This window comes from Polypterus senegalus, chromosome 5 (genome assembly GCF_016835505.1).
Source record: "Polypterus senegalus isolate Bchr_013 chromosome 5, ASM1683550v1, whole genome shotgun sequence".
NCBI classification, from domain to species: domain Eukaryota; kingdom Metazoa; phylum Chordata; class Cladistia; order Polypteriformes; family Polypteridae; genus Polypterus; species Polypterus senegalus.
The window spans coordinates 172,539,430-172,563,508 of record NC_053158.1 but is presented as its reverse complement, the minus strand read 5'-3'; the positions used below and the strand labels follow the sequence as shown (position 1 = coordinate 172,563,508).

The following is a 24,079-nucleotide window of genomic DNA, read 5'->3' as shown; positions in this document are numbered from 1 at the left end:
GAATCCTATAATGAGAAAGAGTATTTAAGGGGGTCAATTGTAAGTTTCCTTCCTCCTTTAATTTTCTCTGAAGAGTAGCAACATGGGAGTCACAAAACAACTCTCAAATGACCTGAAGACAAAGATTGTTCACCATCATGGTTTAGGGGAAGGATACAGAAAGCTGTCCCAGAAATTTAAGCTGTCCGTTTCCACAGTTAGGAACATATTGAGGAAATGGAAAACCATAGGCTCAGTTCAAGTTAAGGCTCGAAGTGGCAGACCAAGAAAGATTTCGGATAGACAGAAGTGACGAATGATGAGAACAGTCAGAGTCAACCCACAGACCAGCACCAAAGACCTACAACATCATCTTGCAGCAGATGGAGTCACTGTGCATAGTTCAACCATTCGGCGCACTTTATACAAGGAGATGCTGTATGCAAGAGTGATGCAGAGGAAGCCTTTTCTCCGCCCACAGCACAAACAGAGCCGCTTGAGGTATGCTCAAGCTTATTTGGACAAGCCAGCTTCTTTTTGGAATAAGGTGCTGTGGACTGATGAAACTAAAATTGAGTTATTTGGGCATAACAAGGGCGTTATGCATGGAGGAAAAAGAACACAGCATTCTAAGAAAACACCTGCTACCTACAGTAAAATATGGTGGTGGTTCCATCATGCTGTGGGGCTGTGTGGCCAGTGCAGGGACTGGGAATCTTGTCAAAGTTGAGGGACACATGGATTCCACTCAGTATCAGCAGATTCTGGAGACCAATGTCCAGGAATCAGTGACAAAGCTGAAGCTGTGCCGGGGCTGCATCTTTCAACAAGACAACGACCCGAAACACTGCTCAAAATCCACTAAGGCATTAATGCAGAGGAGCAAGTACAACGTTCTGGAATGGCCATCTCAGTCCCCAGACCTGAATAAAATTGAAAATCTGTGGTGTGAGTTAAAGAGAGCTTTCCATGCTCGGAAGCCATCAAACCTGAATGAACTAGAGATGTTTTGTGAAGAGGAATGGTCCAAAATACCTTCAACCACAATCCAGACTCTCATTGGAACCTACAGGAAGCGTTTAGAGGCTGTAATTTCTGCAAAAGGTGGATCTAGTAAAAATATTGATTTCATTTCATTTTTGTGGTGCCCAAATTTATGCACCTGCCTGATTTTGTTTGAACAATTATTGCACACTTTCTGTAAATCCAATAAACTTCATTTCACTTTTCAAATATCACTGTGTGTGTCTCCTATATGATATATTTAACTAACATTTTTTATCGTAACAACCAACGATTTATACAGAAAAATAATGATTATTAACAAGGTTGCCCAAACTTTTGCATCCCACTGTGTATATATATATATATATAATTATTATTATAATTATTATTAGCATAATTTACCTGTACAAAGAGGATAAAATAGTCAATTACATTCCACCTGACTGACACCCCAGTCTACATTTTTATAGTCTTTTCCAAAATGGGTATGCAAAAATGAAAAAGGCTATAAGCCAATCCAGTGTAAAATGCCAATAAAAATTATGATTTTTTTTTAAATTAAAAGACTATAATCACCCTGACTGCATCATGAAAAAGTCAGTGAATTGAGAAGTTGCCATTGCTTACCACAGGAAAATGGATCTGAAAGCACTTAATTTTTATCAGCAAGAAAATGCATGTAACAAACTTGTAAATAGCATTAACATAGAGTAGAAAAGATATGTGTATTGTCTGCTGCTGTACTGATGCAGATTTAGTCACCAATGCATAGCCTGATGTTTCAACTGGGTCAGTAGAAGTGTGTTTCTTTGAACATTTTTCTTACACCGTTTCTTCTGTTGCTTGCAGATGAGAAGGTATAATGTCAGTGCCTTGTGGCATTGCAGTCTACCACAGCACAAGGCTTAGTGACTTTCACATTTCCCCTGACAAGAAAATTGAGTCAGAGGAAGTTGCCACATTGTGAACAGAGCATAGGGGACTAATGGTTTGTTTATTCATCAACTTGATCATAATTTAGCCTTTTTGTCAGGCAGCTACTATCGCACCATGCTCAAGGTTCATACGACCAAATTCATTGGGCATATCACAGTGGTTTGATCATACAGTACCATGTCACGCATCAGTTTCACTCTCCATGTCAACATTTGATGGCCAATTTACACTGTCATCACTATCTCTTGATTTGAGTAATGATTCGGTTACAGTTCATTCTACAACTATCTTTATGTATTTGGGCTTTTGTTGAAGGCTCTATACCCCACTAATGAAAATTGATGAGTTACCTTATATTTACCATAAAGTGTCAGAAAGAAAAGAATATATATATATATTTTTTAGCATGATGTTATTTCACTACTAGATGGCAACAGAATACTGTCTGCAGAGTTAATTGGGCTTAACACTACAAGACGTATCATAACACATCACCCCGAACGTGACTCGAGGTTAGCTGTAATCCAAAGTCCAAGTCACATGCAGGGTTAAGACCTGGAGGTTAATTCCATAATTTCCTTAAGTCAAATAAAAGTTTTAATGGTTTATTTTATCAATTTTCAATTTCACATAATATTGCACTAATCTGGTGTGCATGTACAAGAATATTAAAAAAAATATTATCTGTTAGGGATGATGCATTTCACTGTCCAGAAAGCTTAAAGTTTGATTAAAAGACTCACAATAAGCAATGACAAAAAAAAAAACAAATTTGAAGTTTTTAATAATAAAAGTTCGGGATATATATATGAAGGATGGCTCAATAAGGGAAATTTTAAAAGATGATCACTGTAACAGAAAATGTCTGTAATATAATTAATAATGAATTAAAATAACCTTTCTACCACTTGTGGTTATGACATTATGAATTTTATACTACTGCAGTTCTCACAAAGAATATTTACACATCCTACTGGGTGTGCAATACATTGATCATTTTTGTTTTGATACATTGATCATTTTTTGTCTAAGTTTTACTCTCTGGATTGTTTATTTTCTGTATTTCTGTGGTTTTTGTGGTCTCGAAATCATTCATTTTCATGTTTCTTTGTTGTTTCTGTAGGTTTTGTTTATTATTCTTTAATTCTATACCCCCTTTTAAAATGTTTATTATTTACTATCTATGTATAATGAAGTGTTCACTTATTTACCTTGTATTTTGTATTTATTTACAGTATATGATGTCACTGCTGAAGGACCATCCAGCAGATCCTTCAGTGGTCCAATGAAGTTTAAGTGACTCCGTTCAGTATAAGTCGTGTTTATTTTTCTTTCCCCTGTGTCTTGTGGATTTGGGCTATTGGATTATATCACATTGGATTGCCTTTTTAGGCATATCCTTTTTGCTATATCTAAATAAGTTATTGTATTTATAAAGATACTTTGTCTTTACTAGCCCAAGATTTGACAGTTCCTCTCCCAAAAATGGTATTTGTGGTATATTAGGGGACATTAAAGGAATTGTTTGGAACTTTGAAAGTCATTTACTAATTTTGGGCCTAGTAGGTCAAGGCCTCTCTGTGGAGTTAAGAGGTCAAACTACTTGTGGTGAGACCTATCCTGGGATTGCAAGGGTGCCTGACCTGGTTTACAGAGGCTTTAGGAGGCGTCATACTCTCTTAACTTTAGAAGGGCACTCAAATCAAACACTTTCTGAAATGGAGTATACCTCGAGTCCAAAATCAGATGGCAGAACTTTTTTGTTTATATTTTTTCACTTGCAGGTTAAATTCATATATTTGACACTGCAGGCCCTGTAAAGCATATTTCCCTCCACTTAAAGACTTGATGCTGATCTTCAGTTCAACATACTGCACAAGATGCATAGAACTCAGATGCACAAGCCAATTTGTTTTACTGCTTTTTACACAGTCAACAAAAAATCCCAATAATGCCAGGTGTTGTTTCTTTTTCTGGGGGGTGGGATCTTACACCCGAGATCATCCATTGATTTTTTTGCATGCTCTGGCATTATTATAGGGAATCGTTTTTTTTTTTTGTGTGCAAGATAGTTTCTCAGCAATTTTTCAGACTCAGAATTATATTTTTTTGTTTCTAATTTGTCTAAAGTCACGCTGAAAGTCACTCTCCAGTTTAAGAAAATAGTAAGTCTAAATTCTGATTATCTTAATATAGAACAAAACTGTTGATATGAAAACAGAGCATGTAATCGTTAAATAACATTGAATATTGGCTGCACTCTAATGTGTATGTACATATAACATAATATTATAAAATATACTGAAGCAAATCTAAATGAGACATCTTGACACTGCATAGGTATGAAATATTCTAATGCTGATATGCTGACCTGTCAGTGAAATTTTATTAAAGTTATCACTTACCCGTTTCCAGGTGGCTAAAAGCTGCTTGTCTGACATTTGTTCTGGATAATCAGCAATAGCAAAGACACAGCCTGTTAGGAAACTTTCTTCTGGGACTAGAAGAATATCAAAAACAATTTAAAAAAGATTTAATCTCTGCCATGGTGACTTTTTGGCTGCAATAGCAAATGTTGCCACCAGGAGGCTGTAGATATATGCAGTTTGAAAGAATTACATGGTGACATCCTATTGTTCTTAGAAACAATTTTTAAAAATCCATACAATAAATGTGAAAGCACTATTTTATAACAGAGGCAGGAAAACAGACTGAATCTGTATATTATGTGTTACCTATTTTCCCCCTTTCTTTTTTCAATTAAAAAGATGAGATCACTCTGAAAACGACTAAAACATACACAGACCAGAGTCTTCACTCATCTCTGTTTATGAAAGCTATATATACATGGCATCAATGTAAAAGTCACAGAAACATCTGCCTATGGCTTAAAATAGATGGCAACATATAAAATGTGGGACACTCGTGCTAAGATTCTTTTTCTGTCACCTGACTGGAACTATCAAAAAGTGCCACTGACAGGTGTATCTTATCATTGGGTCTTGTTTCAATCTTGCTTTATTTATTTATTTATTTATCCATCCATCCATTCATTCATTGTATTTTCTCACCCACTCTGTCCTAGGTAGGGCATATGAGGCAAACATAGGGAGTTATGCAGGAACCATCTCAGGACAGGGTGCCAGTTCATCTCAGTGTGAACACACTCACATACAAACACACACCACAAAACACACAAGGGACACAAGGAAACCAGAGCACTAAGAGGAAACCCACACAGAAAACAGGCAAACTCTACACTGGGATGTGAATCCTGGTCTCCTTACAGCAAGGCAGCAGTGCTACCAGTACACCATCATGCCACCCATCTTGCTTAAATTTGCTCAGAAATATACCTAAATGGTTATATTTACATCATCAAGTAATTCAGCAATAATCAAACCATCTATAAATGAAGGAGAAAATGCAAGAATAAAAAGTTTAACAAATATATAAAATTAACTTGTTTTTAACTGTACATACATTTTTGACATATCTCTCTATTAAAAAAAAATCCTGGACAGGAAAAGCAGGGCAACGAGACGTGATCTTCTCAGAAGACACTTAAGAGACGCAAACAATATCAAATAAGAGAGCACAGCCAGCAAACACTCAGTCATGTAAAGGCACGTAGCACACACAGATCCTGGGCTCTCAGCACATATAAAGAGTATAAGGACAATACGTTGTAGATGAAACATCAACGACTAAGCAAAGAAGAAACAGCAGCGCGGAGAAAAGAGACCCAAAAGCGCTGGAGAGAAAAAAAGGCAAATAAGAGATGATGAAAGCATTGGAATTTGAAAGGCTCAAACAAATGATGGCACGATAAACATACAGAGAAAGGTAAAGAATATAAAAGCAGTAAAATTCAAAAGTATTCTAGTGTCCCAGCCAGGTTGAAGCCTTTTTTGTTTTAAGTGACTGAGGGAAGATGGAGTACAGCATGGAAGACTGATAGCGGGGTATTGATTGATTGTAAATTGGGCGAGATCCGGGGGATGAGGGGTTGGAGAGGGTGCTAGAAAGTTGTATTTGGGGTCACGAAGTCGGCGATTGTTCTAGTAAAACTTTTGTTACACTTTATTACGTCAGTTGCTACAGTATCAAAAAAAAGATAGTAAAGATCGCATTAGCACAAACAAAAGGAAATTAATCATCAGGACCAGGTGTAATTGAAAAAACAGCAGGACAAAGTGAGGTCAGAAATAAAAGGCAAAGAGCAGAAAACAGAGTCTTTTCGCCTTTGCATCACTCAATGCACAAAATGTAGATTTACAAAATAATGGACCATACGCTATGAGAATTTGTGGTCCCGCAACAGTTAAAGCAATGACAAGTTTAATTTCAAAGAAAACACAATTCAGTCATGTGTATATTTATGATCACGGAGAAGCGATCACAACGTGAGCAGCAGAGACACGATGAGGCAAAAAGGACAGCGGCTGTACAGGCTTTAAAATGATCAACGCTGTCCCCCCCTTCACAACGCGAGCAGCGTTATACATCATGCGAGAAAGACAATTAACCATGCCCGGGGCCGGAAATAAAGGATAAGTATTGTTTTTACAACGTCAGGTGAGACAAGGCAGTGAGCCATCATTTAAAACAAGTTCACCGACATCTAACCTAGCAGTTGTTGGATTACTTTTGGCAGACAAGCATTATGTGCTCACAGCAACTTAAAACAACGACATGTGACAAGCAGAACAGACAGCTCACCAGCAGCAGAAAGACAGCAGATGATCCGACGGCATATCCTTAGCGTGTGTTTGCCAAACCCATGACTAGAACTGCACTGATTTGGATTCATTTATATAGACTTCATGGACTTCGCCTTAACTGGGCTTTCAGCCTCCAGAACAACTGAATCTTTTAGGGATTCCCAGGATGAGTCTTATGAACATTTCTTTACACTGTGACGATCTAGGTGCTGGGATGGACTGTCTTCTGTATTATAATGGATATGCTGGATTGCCCTCGATTACTTCTATATATACTTAAAGACTAAGAAATGATCTGATATTACACCTACCTGGCTTGTAGCTCTGGGGTGATCATGCCTGTAATACCCAACGTTATATGTATTTGGAACCTCCTGTGGTATAGCGGGTCCACAGCTCACTGAGCAAAGGCCATTTTTAAATAATCACCGCACCCGAGGCGGCTTCGTGAGGGGGGCGTTGTTGTAGCGAGCCGCGGGGCAGTTGTCGATGTGGGCGTTTCTCACCGTGTGCACAGGTGAGGAACTGCCCACATTTGTGATTGCTCCCGTGGCTAATGCTACAGCTGTGATGGCCCCTCACGTTATTTATAAAGAAGCGCGAGTCGGTTGGGGGAATGGAGATGAGGAAAAGAGGACGGAGGTTACAGGGAGCGAGGAAGCATGCGGGGCAAGAGAGACGGACAGGCGGTGCGTGCGTGTGGTGAGCGCGCGATCAAGGGCAGCTGTTAGGAAGCTGGGTGTTAGACGTTTGAGTTGATGTTGCTCCCGCTGAGTGACCAGGTAGCGGGAGTGCCTAGAGGAAAGCGACGGGCCGCAGAGAAGCCGCGGAAAGGCAGCGGAAGTCAGGAGGCTTGGTGGTGGAGTCCCCAATGTGCGCCCTGGTCATTGGTGGACATCAAGTCTCGGGGACTGGGATGAGAGCCAAACCAAAGCCACGGATCGGGAGGTCTCCAGTCTCGTGAAAGTGTAAGAGGAGGGCAGCTGCAGAGAGCGTCTTGCCTGCTGCTAAGCCCAAACGGGATAAGCAGGTGAGACGCTAACAGAAACGTTACAACGGATTTGTTGTTTTAAAGACTGCTTCCTAGAGAAGATTTTAACCTCTGGTTTTAAAGGATTGTTTTTTCTTATTATTGTTTTAACCTCCACGTTTTTTCGTTTTATGGATTATTTATTTAATGAAGAACTTTGAAACTGCACTATTTATGGAACACTGTTTTGATTGTTTCTTTTAATAAAAGCACTTTTGCACTTTTTACCTTCCCCTTGCTGGAATTATTTGCCTCCACTGACTAGCTCACTCGGTTTCATTATCGACGGTGTTGGGTTCAAGGGTTCCCAAACAGCCATGGGAGAGTGGAGCCAGAACCCACATCGTCACATTTGGTGGCAGAAGTGGGATTCCCCAGCGGTGGGATGAGCTAGCAGTGGAGGCCAGAAGAGGAGACAGAGCAGCAAGTGGGATTGGTAACTGACTTTTTGGAAGGACCCACGTACCCAAGCCGGAGGAGGACATTTTTAAGAGACTGAGCTTTTTAAGCACATTTATTTATTGCTGTCATTTTAATTGTCTTTTAAAGTTCTTATTCTTTTAATGTCCTGTTTTTATGAAGGGGGCTTGGGTTGGTTTGTTTTAGTGGGATTGTTTTAGTGCTTTTATTGGTTTTAGTGCAGTGTAGAGTGGCCGAGCTGTGGACCTGAGCTCCAGTTGCATTGGGTTGGCAGTGGTGTGGAGCCTTCCCATGCAACTGGAGTTTTATGGGGGGTGGTATGTGGTATAGCGGGTCCACAGCTCACTGAGCAAAGGCCATTTTTAAATAATCACTGCACCCGAGGCGGCTTCGTGAGGGGGGCGTTGTTGTGCGAGCAGCGGGCAGTCGTCGATGTGGCCGTTTCTCACCGTGTGCACAGGTGAGGAACTGCCAACATTCGTGATTGCTCCCGTGGCTAATGCTACAGCTGTGATGGCCCCTCACGCTATTTATAAAGAAGCGAGTCGGTTGGGGGAATGGAGAGAGGAGAAAAGAGATGAGGAAAAGAGGACGGAGGTTACAGGGAGCGAGGAAGCATGCGGGGCAAGAGAGACGGACAGGCGGTGCGTGCGTGTGGTGAGCGCGCGATCGAGGGCAGCTGTTAGGAAGCTGGGTGTTAGGCCAACAACCAGACGTTTGAGTTGATGTTGCTCCCGCTGAGTGACCAGGTAGCGGAAGTGCCTAGAGGAAAGCGACGGGCCGCAGAGAAGCCGCGGAAAGGCAGCGGAAGTCGGGAGGCTTGGTGGTGGAGTCCCCAATGTGTGCGTCCTGGTCATTGGTGGACATCAAGTCTCGGGGACTGGGATGAGAGCAAAACCGAAGCCACGGATCGGGAGGTCTCCAGTCTCGTGAAAGTGTAAGAGGAGGGCAGCTGCAGAGAGCGTCTTGCCTGCTGCTAAGCCCAAACGGGATAAGCAGGTGAGACGCTAACAGAAACGTTACAACGGATTTGTTGTTTTAAAGACTGCTTCCTAGAGAAGATTTTAACCTCTGGTTTTAAAGGATTGTTTTTTCTTATTATTGTTTTAACCTCCACGTTTTTTCATTTTATGGATTACTAGCAGAATACCCGCGCTTCGCAGCGGAGAAGTAGTGTGTTAAAGAAGGTACGAAAAGAAAAGGAAAAATTTTAAAAATAACGTAACATGATTGTTAATGTAATTGTTTTGTCATTGATATGAGTGTTGTTCTCATCTCTCTATCTATATATATATCTATATATCTATATATATATATCTATATATATATCTCTATCTATATATATATATCTATATCTATATCTATATATATATATATGTTGTTCTCATATCTATCTATCTATCTATCTATCTATCTATCTATCTATATATATATATATATATATATATATATATATATATATATATATATATATATATATATATATATATATACCCGCTTGGCAGCGAGAAGTAGTGTGTTAAAGAAGTTATGAAAAGAAAAGGAAACATTTTAAAAATAATATAACATGATTGTCAAAGTAATTGTTTTGTGTATTTGGCGGCAGTGTCACAAAGTTTTTCGTCTAGCTGCATCAGAAAATGTACCACGACGTCTGACACGCCTCCTTTTTACTGTTTTCTCACAGCTTGGATTGCTGCTGTCATATATATATACACACACACACACACACACACATATATATACACATACATATCTTCATATCTACATATCTATATACATATCTACATATACACACATATATATATATATATACATATATATATATATATATACACACACACATACATACATACATATATATACACATACATATACTTGTGTGTATAGCTTTTATATATGTGTGTGTATAGCTTTGGTCACTGAGTGCAAGGGAGAAATAATAAAATATAGTCTATAAGTTATTAAACAGTAAAACATTAACGTTTTAAGAAGTACAGGTACATTGAGCACTACTGGAGTGGTTTGGGTAAACTACATTTTAAAGACTGTGTAACACAACAGGTAAGTAACTAACAGCAGCTAAAATATATATGGATCATCTCTCGGTAGTAGATCCCTTTTGAAAGGCGCTACACGACGGCTGTGGTATAGAAATTACATTTTCTATGTGAGCGTTCAAATTTGTGCCTCTGGTAATGTGCCTTACCGGCATTTAAAGAAAATTAGTTTTGTGTCCTCTGCAGTGTTAAGCGAGAAAGGCTTTGGTTTGGGATAAAAGGAAAAAAGGTGTAAAGAAAGGAAAGTTGCCTTTTTCTTTTATATAGTATAGAGAGATGTGTTCGCTGCGTTATGATCGCCTTTTGGGACAGTCGCGTGGGTCTTGTGTAGACTGGTGAGGCGTCCCGCCATTAATCGGCTGTGATGGCACTGTCAGTCCTCTACTCGTGTGCGTGTCTTCATAATCCGGGTGAGAACCTCATAATCGTATACGTGCAAAAGAAAGTGTGAATCGCCTTAATATTATTTTGCCGTGGTGTAGAAAAGGGGTCCCGTGTTTGCACTTGTCTGGGCTATAGCGCAGGGGAGGATGAAAAAATTAAAAGTGCTCACTTTGACTTAAGGCAGAAGCGCAGTCAGCGTCTCAAAGGCGGCACAGCTATGCCGCGCGCTGGCTGCTCGACTTTTGCAGGGCAGGAGACCACAGTTTTGCAGACACGTTCATGATATCAAAAGTCTCAGCTCTTTGGAGGTCATTCATATATTATATATATATATATATATATATATATATATATATATATCAAAATACCGCCCAGCGGAGAAGTAGTGTGTTAAAGAAGTAATGAAAAGAAAAGGAAACATTTTAATAATAACGTAACATGATTGACATTGTCATGAGTGTTGCTGTCATATATATGCCTGCCTAAATAAGTCACCCTCGCTTTGCTCTTACTTTATTTACCGTTCATTTAATCACGGCTAGTGGCGGAAAAATTATAAAATGGAAGGAGGATGGCTTTACCAAAACAATTATTGATGGCGAATCGATTATTCATAAAGCTTGAATTGGTGATGTTTTTCTGTGTTAACCTCATATTTTTCATACTTCTTCTCAAACTAAGGTGTGCGAGGGTAAAATGAATCGGGATGCGCTGATCAAAGTAATCGGTGTACCAGGAAATCATGCATTGACAAAAGCTCCCTTGCTTGTAATGCAAAGTGTGATTAAATGCATTATTTTTAAGCGTTATGGAGCACATGCATGAAGCTTCTCAGCTGTGCTTGTGCTAAGAAAAGGAAAGATTTTAAAAATAACGTAACACGATTGTCAATGTAACCTTTTGTAAGTAGTGCCTGGAGGATTCAGTGTGGAGAAACTCTATAGAGACAGCGTGTGTATTAACTTGTGGATTTTTCTGTGAGTATTTGGTGGCAGTCTGACCAAGTTGCTTCGGAAGACGGCGTTAGCTGCAGAGCTCAGCTCAGAGCCAAATGAGATGAATGGGAGGGAGATGATGACGTGACTCCCCACCCGCCTTAACTGTCAATCCCGCACAAACACAGTCTCTCGGAATTTGCATAAGCACACCCCTTCACCTACAATTTTAACTTAGTTATAAAGTGATCAAAACTCGTTTATATCCTCGTCCTCTCATTAAACTTGTATCCCGCATTACCTGTGGGCATGTGAAACGCCAGCGTAGCCTGTCTATGAACTTAATTTAAAGTTTAGGTTTACACCTTGCTTTCTTTCCGAGGTAGCAGCAGTCATGAATATGGTAGTATATGTCACTCGCTCGCTTCTTATTGTTTCGCTGCCTTCTCAATTATATAATGCATGTTTTCTTAAGGGCTTTTTTGATGGTCTTCCTGGTTTTCTACGCACTGCGTTGACAGTCAGTTCACGTGATTACGTGAGAGGCGTGATGATGTCACACGAAACTCCGCCCCACGTCATTCCAGCTCAACTCCATTACAGTTAATGGAGAAAAATACCTTCCAGTTATGACCATTAGGCGTAGAATTTCGAAATGAAACCTGCCCAACTTTTGTAAGTAAGCTGTAAGGAATGAGCCTGCCAAATTTCAGCCTTCTACCTACACGGGAAGTTGGAGAATTAGTGATGAGTGAGTGAGTGAGTGAGTGAGTGAGTGAGTGAGTGAGTGAGTGAGTGAGGGCTTTGCCTTTTATTAGTATAGATTTATTTAATGAAGAACTTTGAAACTGCACTATTTATGGAACACTGTTTTGATTGTTTCTTTTAATAAAAGCACTTTTGCACTTTTTACCTTCCCCTTGCTGGAATTATTTGCCTCCACTGACTAGCTCACTCGGTTTCATTATCGACGGTGTTGGGTTCAAGGGTTCCCAAACAGCCATGGGAGAGTGCAGCCAGAACCCACATCGTCACACCTCCGAATTCTGGTATATTCAGGGGCATCTTATAATATCTCCTACTATGCATTTTCTGCAGCTTGCTATTTCCGCTTATCTGAGCCACCCACTCCGCCCATCTGACCTTCTCCGCTGTGCTGCTTCTCTGCTACTATGAGATAAGTATTGCTCTCAACTATGATAAAATACAGTGGACCCTTGACTTACATACTCAATTCGTTTGCGAGAGCTGGTTGTAACTCAAGTTGGTTGTAAGTCAAGACCATTTTTCCCATAAGAAATAATGGAAATACCCATAATGCGCTCCGAACCTCCCACAGCAACACTTACTTAACCTTTTCATAATAAAAAGGGTTGTATAATATGCATAATTTACCAAAACACCAATAATTTTTCTAATGTACAAACCACAAAGTTATAAAAAGTGTGTAGCCTACCAGAAACAACAATTTCACACTGTACTCACCATTTAATTTGACATCTTTGGGCTGCAGGAAGGGAGGAGGAGGAGAATGAAACGGATGATGGTTATTGTTTAGAAGGAGCCTCCTTATGCAAATCTTTTCTTTGTAAAATTGTCGAGATGGTGGATTTCGAATTGCTGTACATATTAGTGAGATTGGTCACACGAACGCTCTTGGCTGTTTGTTTACAATCGCACAAGCGGATACACGCGACCGCATTTGGGTCGTAATGCAAGATGTTGGTCGTAAATCAAAACAAAAATTTTGGTCGTAAATCAAGTTGTTCGAATGTCAGGCCGGTCGTATATCAAGGGTCGACTGTACTCTTGTGACAACCTCCTTCACATTAAACACTTTGTCCAGAGTAAGTGGTCAGACTGGAATGTCCTAAAAGACACTGGCAGCATGTGGCGTCCACAATATTTACATGGCGGGTCAGGTCACCACCGGAAATAAAGGACAAGTATTGTTTTTACAACGTCACTTAGACAAGGCAGTGAGCCATCATTTAAAACGTGCTATACAAATAAATGTTGTTGTTCTTGGCAATTTCAACATCCATATTGATATTACTACATGTAAACTGAGAAATGAACTCCTATCCTTACTGGACTGTTTTGACTTGGTGCAGCATGTTGATTTTTCCTACTCACTTTGGTGGTCCTATATTGAACTTGATCTGTATATCTGGCTTATCTGTCGGCAACACTTATAGCAGTGTAACTTTACTGGAAGGTGGCACTTCTAATTTTTTATCACAGCTACTGCTGATTCAAAAATCTGCTGCAAGAGTCCTAATGCGAACCAGGAATAGTGATCACATAACACCCATCCTGCTTTGCCTCCATTGTCTCCCTGTGTCTTACAGAAGTGAATATAAAATTCTATTATTAACCTATAAGGTTTTAAATGGCCTTGCACAGGACTACATCAATGACCTTCTCCATTGCTATGCTCTTGTTCACCTACCAAGGTCCTCCGATTCTGGCGATTTTGTTGTGCCCCATACTAACCTCCACTCTATGGGTGACAGGGCCTTTAGCTGTATAGCACAAAGACTTTGGAATGACCTCCCTAAATTAATTAGATCACCTGACTGCATTCATTCTTTTAAAAAAACAACTTACCACTCAACTGTTTAAAAAGGCTTTTAACTTAACCTGACATTCTTCCTCTCTGTCCAGATGCTCAGTACAATGTGTGTGTGTATGTTACATCACAAATGATGTTATTTGCTAGAATTTCTTTTAGTATTGAATGTAGTATTTTACTTTGGTAAAGTACGGAGGAGGAAGTGCTTCGTTAGGAGGAGGCTGCAAGGTGGGCGAATGCAGCTTCCCTTGGCAAACAGGGGCAATGGACACGGTGGGACAGTGTCGAAAGGAGGAAGCTTAGCTGGAATGATGTGTGGGCTATGGAGACAAGGAGTGTGAGCTTCACCATCAGAACCACTTATGACGTCCCGCCAGGCCAGCCTCCCACCGACATATACTCACAGGGTGTAAGACCAGTCTCACCCAAGGGCGATACACTTGGCGCCACAACAAGGTCCTAAAGAGTAGGAGTTAGCTGCTGAAGTGCAACATCGCAGCTGGACCATGGAAGTTCGTCCAGTGGAAGTTGGATGCAGAGGGTTTGTGGCAACATCTAGCATCAAACTGCTTAGAGACCTGGAAATTAGGGGCCAGAGCCAGCGTGCAGCCATCAAAGCTGCATCAGAGGCAGCGGAGAGAAGTAGCCAGTGGCTTTGGATGAAGAGGAATGCCCTCTGTTGGGCCCCCAATTAACAAACTTAGGCTGCCATACATAGGTTCATGAGATGTCAGTAATTTGATACCAAAGCGACTCTCATGACTAATTGGGAGTGGGACGCAACCACTTTAGGGCTGATCACCCAATAGCTGGCTGCCTCTGGTGAGGGTGTATAGTGTGAAAGGCCGAAACACCCCATGAGTCAGAGGAACACTACTAATGATACATCCCAATATTCTGAAAAACTTCTCCAAGTCTACCATTCACCGACAAGCGTAACCGAACCTATTGTACGTGCTTGCACAAGGATAGTAACATCTCATTCTGTGTTCTGTAATCTGGTTTATTGTTTTTATTCTATTCAGGAAACATCTGTATCCAATATTAACTATACCTGCAGTTTCTTTATGAAACTCTGCGAAGCTCCTTGAGCATAGGAAAGGTACTATATAAATAAAATTCACCATTATTATTATTATTACTATTGTTAATTTTCTTGAGTGGTCCATCCTAGACTTGAAGCCAATCAAACATATCTGGAAAGACCTGAAAATAGCTGTCCACTGAAACCTTTCTATCCATCCTAACAGAGCTCAAGATAATTTACAAGAATGGTAGAAAAATCCCCAAATCCAGATGTGCAAAGCTCATCATGTCACACCTAAAAACACTCCAGCCTAGAATCCCTGCCAAAGGTGCTTTAACAAAGTACTGAGTAAAGGATTTGAATACAAGTGTCAAGGTGAGACTTCAGTTTTTTTATTTTTTAATTAAATTAGCAAGCAGTTCTACAACCCTCTTTTCACTTTGGCATTTTGAGGTACTGCGGGTTGTTAGATTATGGAAAAAAATGAATCTATACAATTTTACTGTAAGGCTGCAACATAACAAAATGTGTAAAAAGGCAAGAGGCCTGAATAGTTTTGGAAGGTACTGTATTTCAATATAATGATCTTAAGTTTAGATTGATTAGGGGCTATAAATTATTCAGAAAATGGATGGATGCTTGGATAAACATAAATGCCTAATTCATGTTTTCTTTTCTGTCATTGTCAATAAGATGACAAGTAAGATTTTCCAAAGAAATTGTAAGATAAATACAACTCTTAAGATTTCATATTGTAATTATTGGACACAACTTAAATCACACTTACTGTCCAATCCAGGGTCATGTCCAAATAGCTGATGTGGCTGTAGCAGATGCAGTTGTGGCTGAGGAAGTTGCGTTGGTGCCTGATGCATCTGTGGCTGTGAGTTCTGGCTTTGCATTTGCTGCTGTTGCTGCTGCTGTTGTTGCTGCTGCTGTTGCAGATTCTGCTGCTGCTGATGCAACTGCTGTTGGTGCAACTGTTGCAAATGTTGCTGTTGTTGTTGCAACTGTTGCTGTAACAGGTGATGTTGTTGTTGTTGCTGAAGCTGCTGCAGATGCTGTTGAATGTGTTGAGGGTGCTGCTGATGCAACTGTTGCGGCTGATGATTCTGTACCTGCTGCTGTAGTCTATGCTGCTGTTGGAGCTGATGCAGTTGAAGGACATGCTGTTGCTGCTGCTGCATTTGTGGCCGATGCAACTGTTGTATTCGCAACTGCTGTTGCTGCTGCGCAATTTGATGTGGCTGCTGGGCAAACAATGGCTGACTTATCTGTTGCTGCTGCAGAAACGGATGAGCTTGTTGCTGTGGAAATGCATGCTGGGGTATCTGCTGCTGCTGCTGCTGCTGCTGTTGTTGCTGCTGCTGCTGCTGCTGCTGCATCTGCATAATCTGTTGAGACTGGAGATGCAAGAGAGAATGTCCTTGTTGGTGATGATGCGGTGGTGGCTGCTGTTGCAATTGGTGTGTCTGCTGTGGCATCTGTGGCTGTTGCTGTTGCTGCTGCTGCTGAAGTAGGTGCTGTGCTTCTGCTGGCAGTTGCGGCTTCATTTGATTAAACAAAAGTGCATTGGGATGACCCTGCTGGCTCTGATTTGCTTGTTGTTCCAGTGATTTTGTAGGAGCAGAAAGAGTCTGCAAGATCTGCAGTTGGAAAAAAGAAATGTTATGAGTCAATAGTTTTAGCTTAGGATAATGCTAAATGCTGCAAATATTAAGAACACCTGCTTAGTTTACATCTGTAAGAAACATATACTGTAAAGTACACAGCATACAGTAGGTAAATATTGAAAAAAATACAAAAATAATCTGTGTAAAATTTGAATTAAGACAAAATGTTTCTTCATCACTAAAACTCCACATTTCAAACTTCACAATTTCAACTTTATCTAATGAAGTTCCCTTTGGCAGTCTTTGTAAGAGGAATGTGTCAAATATGATACAGACCTTGAACTGCTTTTACAGCTTTATAACTTTAAGGAAACAGCTGTTTGCTCAGTGTTTGAGGACTCTCTGAAGGTCCTGTTTGCTATGAAAAAACAAAGACTAAAATCTTATAACTACCTCAGCAGTGCATCCCCATGACCTTTTATAACCCAAACCTAAACAGCATAGCAGGTCACTGCATGGAGAGACATCAGTTAGCAAAATTTTACCAAGATATTTTTGATTTTTTTTTAAATCAATAAATTTAGGAGGGCTTTGCAAATATATACACATATAAGGGCAGGCAGTTCTATGGAATCCCAAATTAAGCACATTACCTGCATTGTGAGGGAGCGTCAGTTACGGCACTATGGCCATGTGGCGTGATTCCCCGAGGTTGATCCAGTTCATAAGGATTCTCATTGTTGGGGACCCAAGTGGCTGGATGAGGCCAAAATGTCACCCACATAACACCTGGCTGTAGTAGATAGAGGGTTATTTCCAGAGAATGGGACTGGACTACGTGTCTGCCTGTGGGGATGCCAACCGGGATCCTGAGCTGTTTCGTTGTGTGATAGGTGCGGCAATGCACTTTACCAATGCATGCTCCCCAACTTGACTAGACTTGGGCAGGCAATATTCAGGTTGACAATAAGTCACCTGTGACACTGGCCAAAAATGAAATGGCTTTGTGCACAATAATGATAAGTACAAATTCAAGAAAATTTGCGTAGCACATTCCCAGGGCAGCGAGGATGAGTTGTGGACCCCATGATTCTCATGTGAGAATGTTATTTCTGAATTGCTATATCTGAAAATCCCTGTCTTGCTCACGTTGTCTGCTTTGGAAATCAACCTCAATTTTTTTCCCTGCTGTCTTACCTCTGCATTACTGTGTAAAATGGAATCTCTTATTGTCATACGTAGGCATTAATGACTGGAGAATTCCCCGGAGGGCTGAGCAGTCATTTGGCCTTGGAACCCCTAGAGCAATGTTTCCCAACCTCAGTCCTGGGGGCACACTGTGGGTGCAGGTTTTTATTCCAACTTGCTTCTGTTTTTAATTGGACTCCTGGGCTAATTAAGCGATGTGTTATTTCCCAGGTTCTGTGTTTTTGGAACAATATAGAAATTATAATAATAATAATGTATTTTTTCTCTTTTTAACAATATGTTCATCTTGATTTTTAATCTACTTTTTTAGGTATTCTAATTGTTTAATTAATCCATTATTCACTAATTAGTGGGTCTGATGCTAAAGTAGTTGCAGCCTTTAATTATTCCATGTTGTTTGCCAGCATGTCTGCTCTGCTCATTTTTAACTGTCATTAACTAGATACAATGAAGGGGAAAAACTGCAGAGATAAAGGGCAAAATATAATGAAATCAAGAGTTAAGCATTTAAATTTATAGCAAAAGCAGAAATATTTCTAAATGTCTTATAAATGTAACAATCATGCTGCTGTGCTTTTCTGAATGTCGAATAAAAGAAACATAATACCAGCTAATTAAATAAGATCAGTGTTATCAGGTGTTGTCACTGATTAGGAATCTGGTTGGAACAAAAACCTGCAGCCACAGTGTGCCCCCAGGACCGAGGTTGGAAAACACTGCCCTAGAGGTTTATTTCCCACAGTATTAACACTAGCTGTAGTTTTTATTTTCTTCTCTTCTCTGTTCATCTGACCACAGCTTTATGCATACCTCTCACCCTACATAGTTTTAAATGTTCATTTTTAATTTTCTTTTAAAGAACTTTGAGCTATAACCTTTATATGAAAATAAGCTGTAGAAATAAATGCTGATGTTGTTGCCCTAATGTACTGCACTTCTTTTTACCATTTATTCATCCTTCACTTTTCAGAATTTGTTTTTAACAGGTCAAGGTTTTGGAGAGCCAATTGTTAGCCTGTCATCACTGAGAAAAGGGAGGATATAATCCTAGATAGGTTAATTCAAAACACTTACATACACTCCTCAATACTCATATGTAACGAGTCGGTTCACAACTAACAATTAAAGTACTGTCAAATAAATCAGATACTTAGTTGGTAGTATACAGTGGTGTGAAAAACTATTATTTTCCTGATTTCTTATTCTTTTGCATGTTTGTCACACAAAATGTTTCTGATCGTCAAACACATTTAACCATTAGTCAAATATAACACAAGTAAACACAAAGCAGTTTTTAAATGATGTTTTTTATTATTTAGGGAGAAAAAATCCAAACCTACATGGCCCGTGTGAAAAAGTAATTGCCCCCTGAACCTAATAACTGGTTGGGCCACCCTTAGCAGCAATAACTGCAATCAAGCGTTAGCGATAACTTGCAATGAGTCTTTTACAGCGCTCTGGTGGAATTTTGGCCCACTCATCTTTGCAGAATTGTTGTAATTCAGCTTTATTTGAGGGTTTTCTAGCATGAACCGCCTTTTTAAGGTCATGCCATAGCATCTCAATTGGATTCAGGTCAGGACTTTGACTAGGCCACTCCAAAAGTCTTCATTTTGTTTTTCTTCAGCCATTCAGAGGTGGATTTGCTGGTGTGTTTTTGGTCATTGTCCTGTTGCAGCACCCAAGATCGCTTCAGCTTGAGTTGATGAACAGATGGCGGACATTCTCTTTCAGGATTTTTGGTAGACAGTAGAATTCATGGTTCCATCTATCACAGCAAGCCTTCCAGGTCCTGAAGCAGCAAAACAACCCCAGACCATCACACTACCACCACCATATTTTACTGTTGGTATGATGTTCTTTTTCTGAAATGCTGTGTTCCTTTTACGCCAGATGTAACGGGACATTTGTCTTCCAAAAAGTTCAACTTTTGTCTCATCAGTCCACAAGGTATTTTCCCAAAAGTCTTGGCAATCATTGAGATGATTCGTAGCAAAATTGAAACGAGCCCTAATGTTCTTTTTGCTTAACAGTGGTTTGCGTCTTGGAAATCTGCCATGCAGGCCGTTTTTGCCCAGTCTCTTTCTTATGGTGGAGTCATTAACACTGACCTTAATTGAGGCAAGTGAGGCCTGCAGTTCTTTAGACGTTGTCCTGGGGTCTTTTGTGACCTCTCGGATGAATCGTCTCTGCGCTCGGGTAATTTTGGTCGGCCGGCCACTCCTGGGAAGGTTCACCACTGTTCCATGTTTTTGCCATTTGTGGATAATGGCTCTCACTGTGGTTCGCTGGAGTCCCAAAGCTTTAGAAATGGCTTTATAACCTTTACCAGACTGATAGATCTCAATTACTTCTGTTCTCATTTGTTCCTGAATTTCTTTGGATCTTGGCATGATGTCTAGCTTTTGAGGTGCTTTTGGTCTACTTCTCTGTGTCAGGCAGCTCCTATTTAAGTGATTTCTTGATTGAAACAGGTGTGGCAGTAATCAGGCCTGAGGGTGGCTACGGAAATTGAACTCAGGTGTGATACACCACAGTTAGGTTATTTTTTAACAAGGGGGCAATTACTTTTTCACACAGGGCCATGTAGGTTTGGATATTTTTTCTCCCTAAATAATAAAAACCATCATTTAAAAACTGCATTTTGTGTTTACTTGTGTTATATTTGACTAATGGTTAAATGTGTAATGCTGCAAGTCTTCTGAAGTGGCAATTGATTTCAGCTCCAAAAAAACAGCTTAAAAGAACTTTAAGAATATAAGCAGAGCTTTCTTTATTTTTATTTAATTTAGATTTTTGCTTATCCTTTTTATGATGCATGACATAAGCAACCTTAACTGGACCCTGTGACCAACACTATAAATGACCTCTGTCAGTACCAAGTAATGCAGATTACTGCAATGTATTTACTTCTGCCTGGCTTGTAGTATGTTCGGTTAAACTGATTGATACTTCTAAAAGTGGTAAAACACTGAAACAGTTATAAGAGTCAAAACTTTTTTTACTCACATGTGCAACATTTGATGGTCTGTTGACCTGCTGAATATCAGCATTGTTAGTAATATTCCTCAGCGTTCGTACAGCAGGACTCCATGTTGTTGCAATATCCTGCCTTTCCGGCCCTTGAGTGTTTTGACCAGTTATTGCCATATTACTGCGAACCTCAGATGGAAGGATACTACCTGGAACTGGAGGAACATTTGCACATAAATTTATAAGTCCTGAGTCTTTGGTTTGAGGCAATCTCCGCTTAGCAGAGATGGACTGAGGAACCTCAGCAGGAGTCCAGTTTAGGTTCCTTTCTTGTTTTTCAGGAGAAGAGTCTGAAGAGTCATCAAACATCAGTTCACCTTTTACTTTATTACTTTTCTTATTCCATTTTGGAGAGAACTCCTGAGGGCTTACAGGAGACCTTTCACGGGAGGAGACAGGGCTCGATTTCCTGGAGCGATTGTCAGTGTAGCTGTCATCTGACTGGGAGCCTCGGTCATAATAGTCATCTCCACTTTCCTCCTCTTCTTCTTCCTCCTCCTCCTGGACAGTTAAGCGTGGATGATACAAAAGTTCATCCCTTCCGGATTTAGCAGAAACAGAATCCAACACCCAGTCTGGAGTTACTACTTTAATGCTGCTGTGCTTCTGAGCACATTCATACTTGTCCTAAATCAAAGAAAGAAAATGTTAATGTTTAGATATTTTAAAATTCATAAATGCATCAAGTTACTGCAATAATAGGTCTCTAATTAAAAGATCAGTCACTGTGAACACACAATGTTGCTGTGTGCGAATATCATGACATACCTAAGATTATGTTTGGCTGATGTATTAACATGAAGAGCAAGGAGCACAGAGCGGTAGCTTTACACATCCAGACAAAATTTCTGTGGCTTTCCCATTACAAATCCAAGTGCCACGATCTAAGACTGGCGCTGGGGCATTGCATGATTTAAAAGAGTAGGGTGGATGTCTAATATTTGAAATAAAGTGAATGCAATGGGACTTTAGAAAAATAACTGACGGAGAGGATAACTTCTCTTACCCTGACTGCTGGTCATTTGTTAAAACCCTCACTGCACACACTTTTATTCATGGTATTCATATTCAAAATCCGTACTAACCCCTACTTTCTCTTCTGTTCTTTTTCCGGTTTTCTGCGGTGGTGACCTGCGCCACCACCACCTGATCAAAGCCCAGTGATGTCCCTGCATTGATAAATTAAAGGCCAGATGTCTACATGGCCATCATCATCAAGTTCTTCCATGTGAACCCTGAATACTATGAGGACTGATTGAGGTCATTTATGTTGGGTAGAATGCCTAGTGGGGGCTGGGCAGCCTCGAGGCCTGGAATCCCAGCAGATTTTATTTTTGCTCCAGTCGTCTGGAGTTTTTCTTTGGTTTTTCTGTCCTCCCTGGCCATCGGACCTTACTATTATTCTATGTTAATTAGTGTTCCCTTATTTTAATTCTTATTTATTTTGTCTTTTTCTTTCTTCATCATGTAAAGCACTTTGAGCTGCATTATTTGTATGAAAATGTGATGATATAAATAAATGTTGTTGTTGTTTTAACCAGAGCCTTGTTTTTCATAAATAAAACATGATGACTACTGCTATCTGATTTTACATTTAATAGCCTGCTATATAGAGTAAACAGGTAATTAGTGGTTATCTGAAAATCGTGGACCTAATGTTTCTAGAACTTGTAAGTGTTGCTTCATTAAATTTAATGCAACCTTCATACCGGACTATATAGGTGAATTTTAAATGGTTGAATATATGTTTGCCTGCAGTGGTTTAAAAGTTTGCACTGTACACTTTTGAAAACAAATTATTAATAAAATACAGATGATTCTCTTCATTCTGATACTTAAATATCTGAAAAGTGTCAGATGATGTAGGCTCAATTTTACTTATACTCTTCAATTTTTCTGAAGGCTGCTAGAAACAGAAAAGAAATATATTCAAATTTTTTACAAGATGCTGTTTGGGATCAGATGCCTAAAAATACATTTTTCACTTAGCATTATGATGCAAGTGCCTCTGTATATGCAAAGCAGTGCTTGATGTAAATATATGTGTCGGTATCCTGTGTGTTGCACTGATGCATTAATGGGAAAAGCAAGGGGCACAAAGCAGCAAACACAATTTTTGTGGCTTCTCCATTAGAAATTCAATATCTGAGACCAGCGTCTCTCCCTTTGTGTTTGCAGTACAGCAATCGTTGAGTGGTTTGGATGGGGGGGTGGCGGTTTGGTGGTGGTAGTGGTAGGCATCACGACTGGAGGTGTAAATATGCAAAATTTAGTAGCATGAATATGACAATAACATACTAATAAATCACTTGTCGGCAGCAATACTTTTAAAACATCATAAATTACAAATTATATGCATGCCTTGTTTACCATTTTTACCTATACTGGCAACACTTAATATCTGCCAACAGACATCACTACTCATTCTGAATCTGAAAATGTATCTTTCTCATCTCAGATTGCTAAAGAGCTAATTTTGCATGTCCTGGCAACAGCTAAGCAACCAAATAGGACTGAAGTTTGTGTCTCAAAAAGGGAGCACAGGAAAAGCAAGGAAATGCCAGCTCTGTAAAGATAAAGTCACCCTACTATATTATGAAATTTGAGACCAACAGCTTTTTATATTTTATCAGGTGTCTTAACTTCTTGTGCCCCTTGACTGGAGGATGAAGACTTTGTATCAGTATAAATCCCTAAATCTCTAAATCTGTTACACAGTTAAGCATTTTGTATTGGTTCAGGTTTCCTTGTACTATTTGACAAACAGAACTTGACTTTATTGTAAAGGCCAAATTACAGAATAAACCAACAATCCATCTGGCTTTTTCTGTGACCTTGGAAAAATGTAAAAAATTTTTGCTGTACTTTCTCAAATGCTTTATTATTTTATTTATTTATTTTTTTACACAGATTTTCAACCTGATACAAGTTTGGATATCCAGAAGTAAATTTTTATTGATGAGGCAGTGTTTTAAAAGATGAGGAAATGTGAAAGGAACATAAGGTATCAACATGCTGTGTTGGAAGCTCCTGGCCAGTGTGGGGGGAAATATCATTCTCTATGCTGCTATTATCCACAGGAGTGTCCTCTATTTCCATGCAAACATAGGTGCCTGTAAGCCCAAACATCCAATCGCATTTCTTGGTGC

General features: G+C 39.7%; 1 protein-coding gene across 1 annotated transcript in view; it reads right to left on the bottom strand.

Annotated features, from left to right (window-relative positions):
• Positions 1–24,079, bottom strand: part of paxip1 (PAX interacting (with transcription-activation domain) protein 1) — a 99,242-nt gene that overhangs the window by 51,720 nt on the left and 23,443 nt on the right. The window contains exons 6-8 of the mRNA XM_039753632.1: positions 20,907–21,557; positions 15,863–16,721; positions 4,326–4,420 (exon numbers count right to left, since the gene is read on the bottom strand). Coding sequence (XP_039609566.1) covers positions 4,326–4,420; positions 15,863–16,721; positions 20,907–21,557 — 1,605 coding nt within the window. The remainder of the gene's footprint in view (positions 1–4,325; positions 4,421–15,862; positions 16,722–20,906; positions 21,558–24,079) is intronic.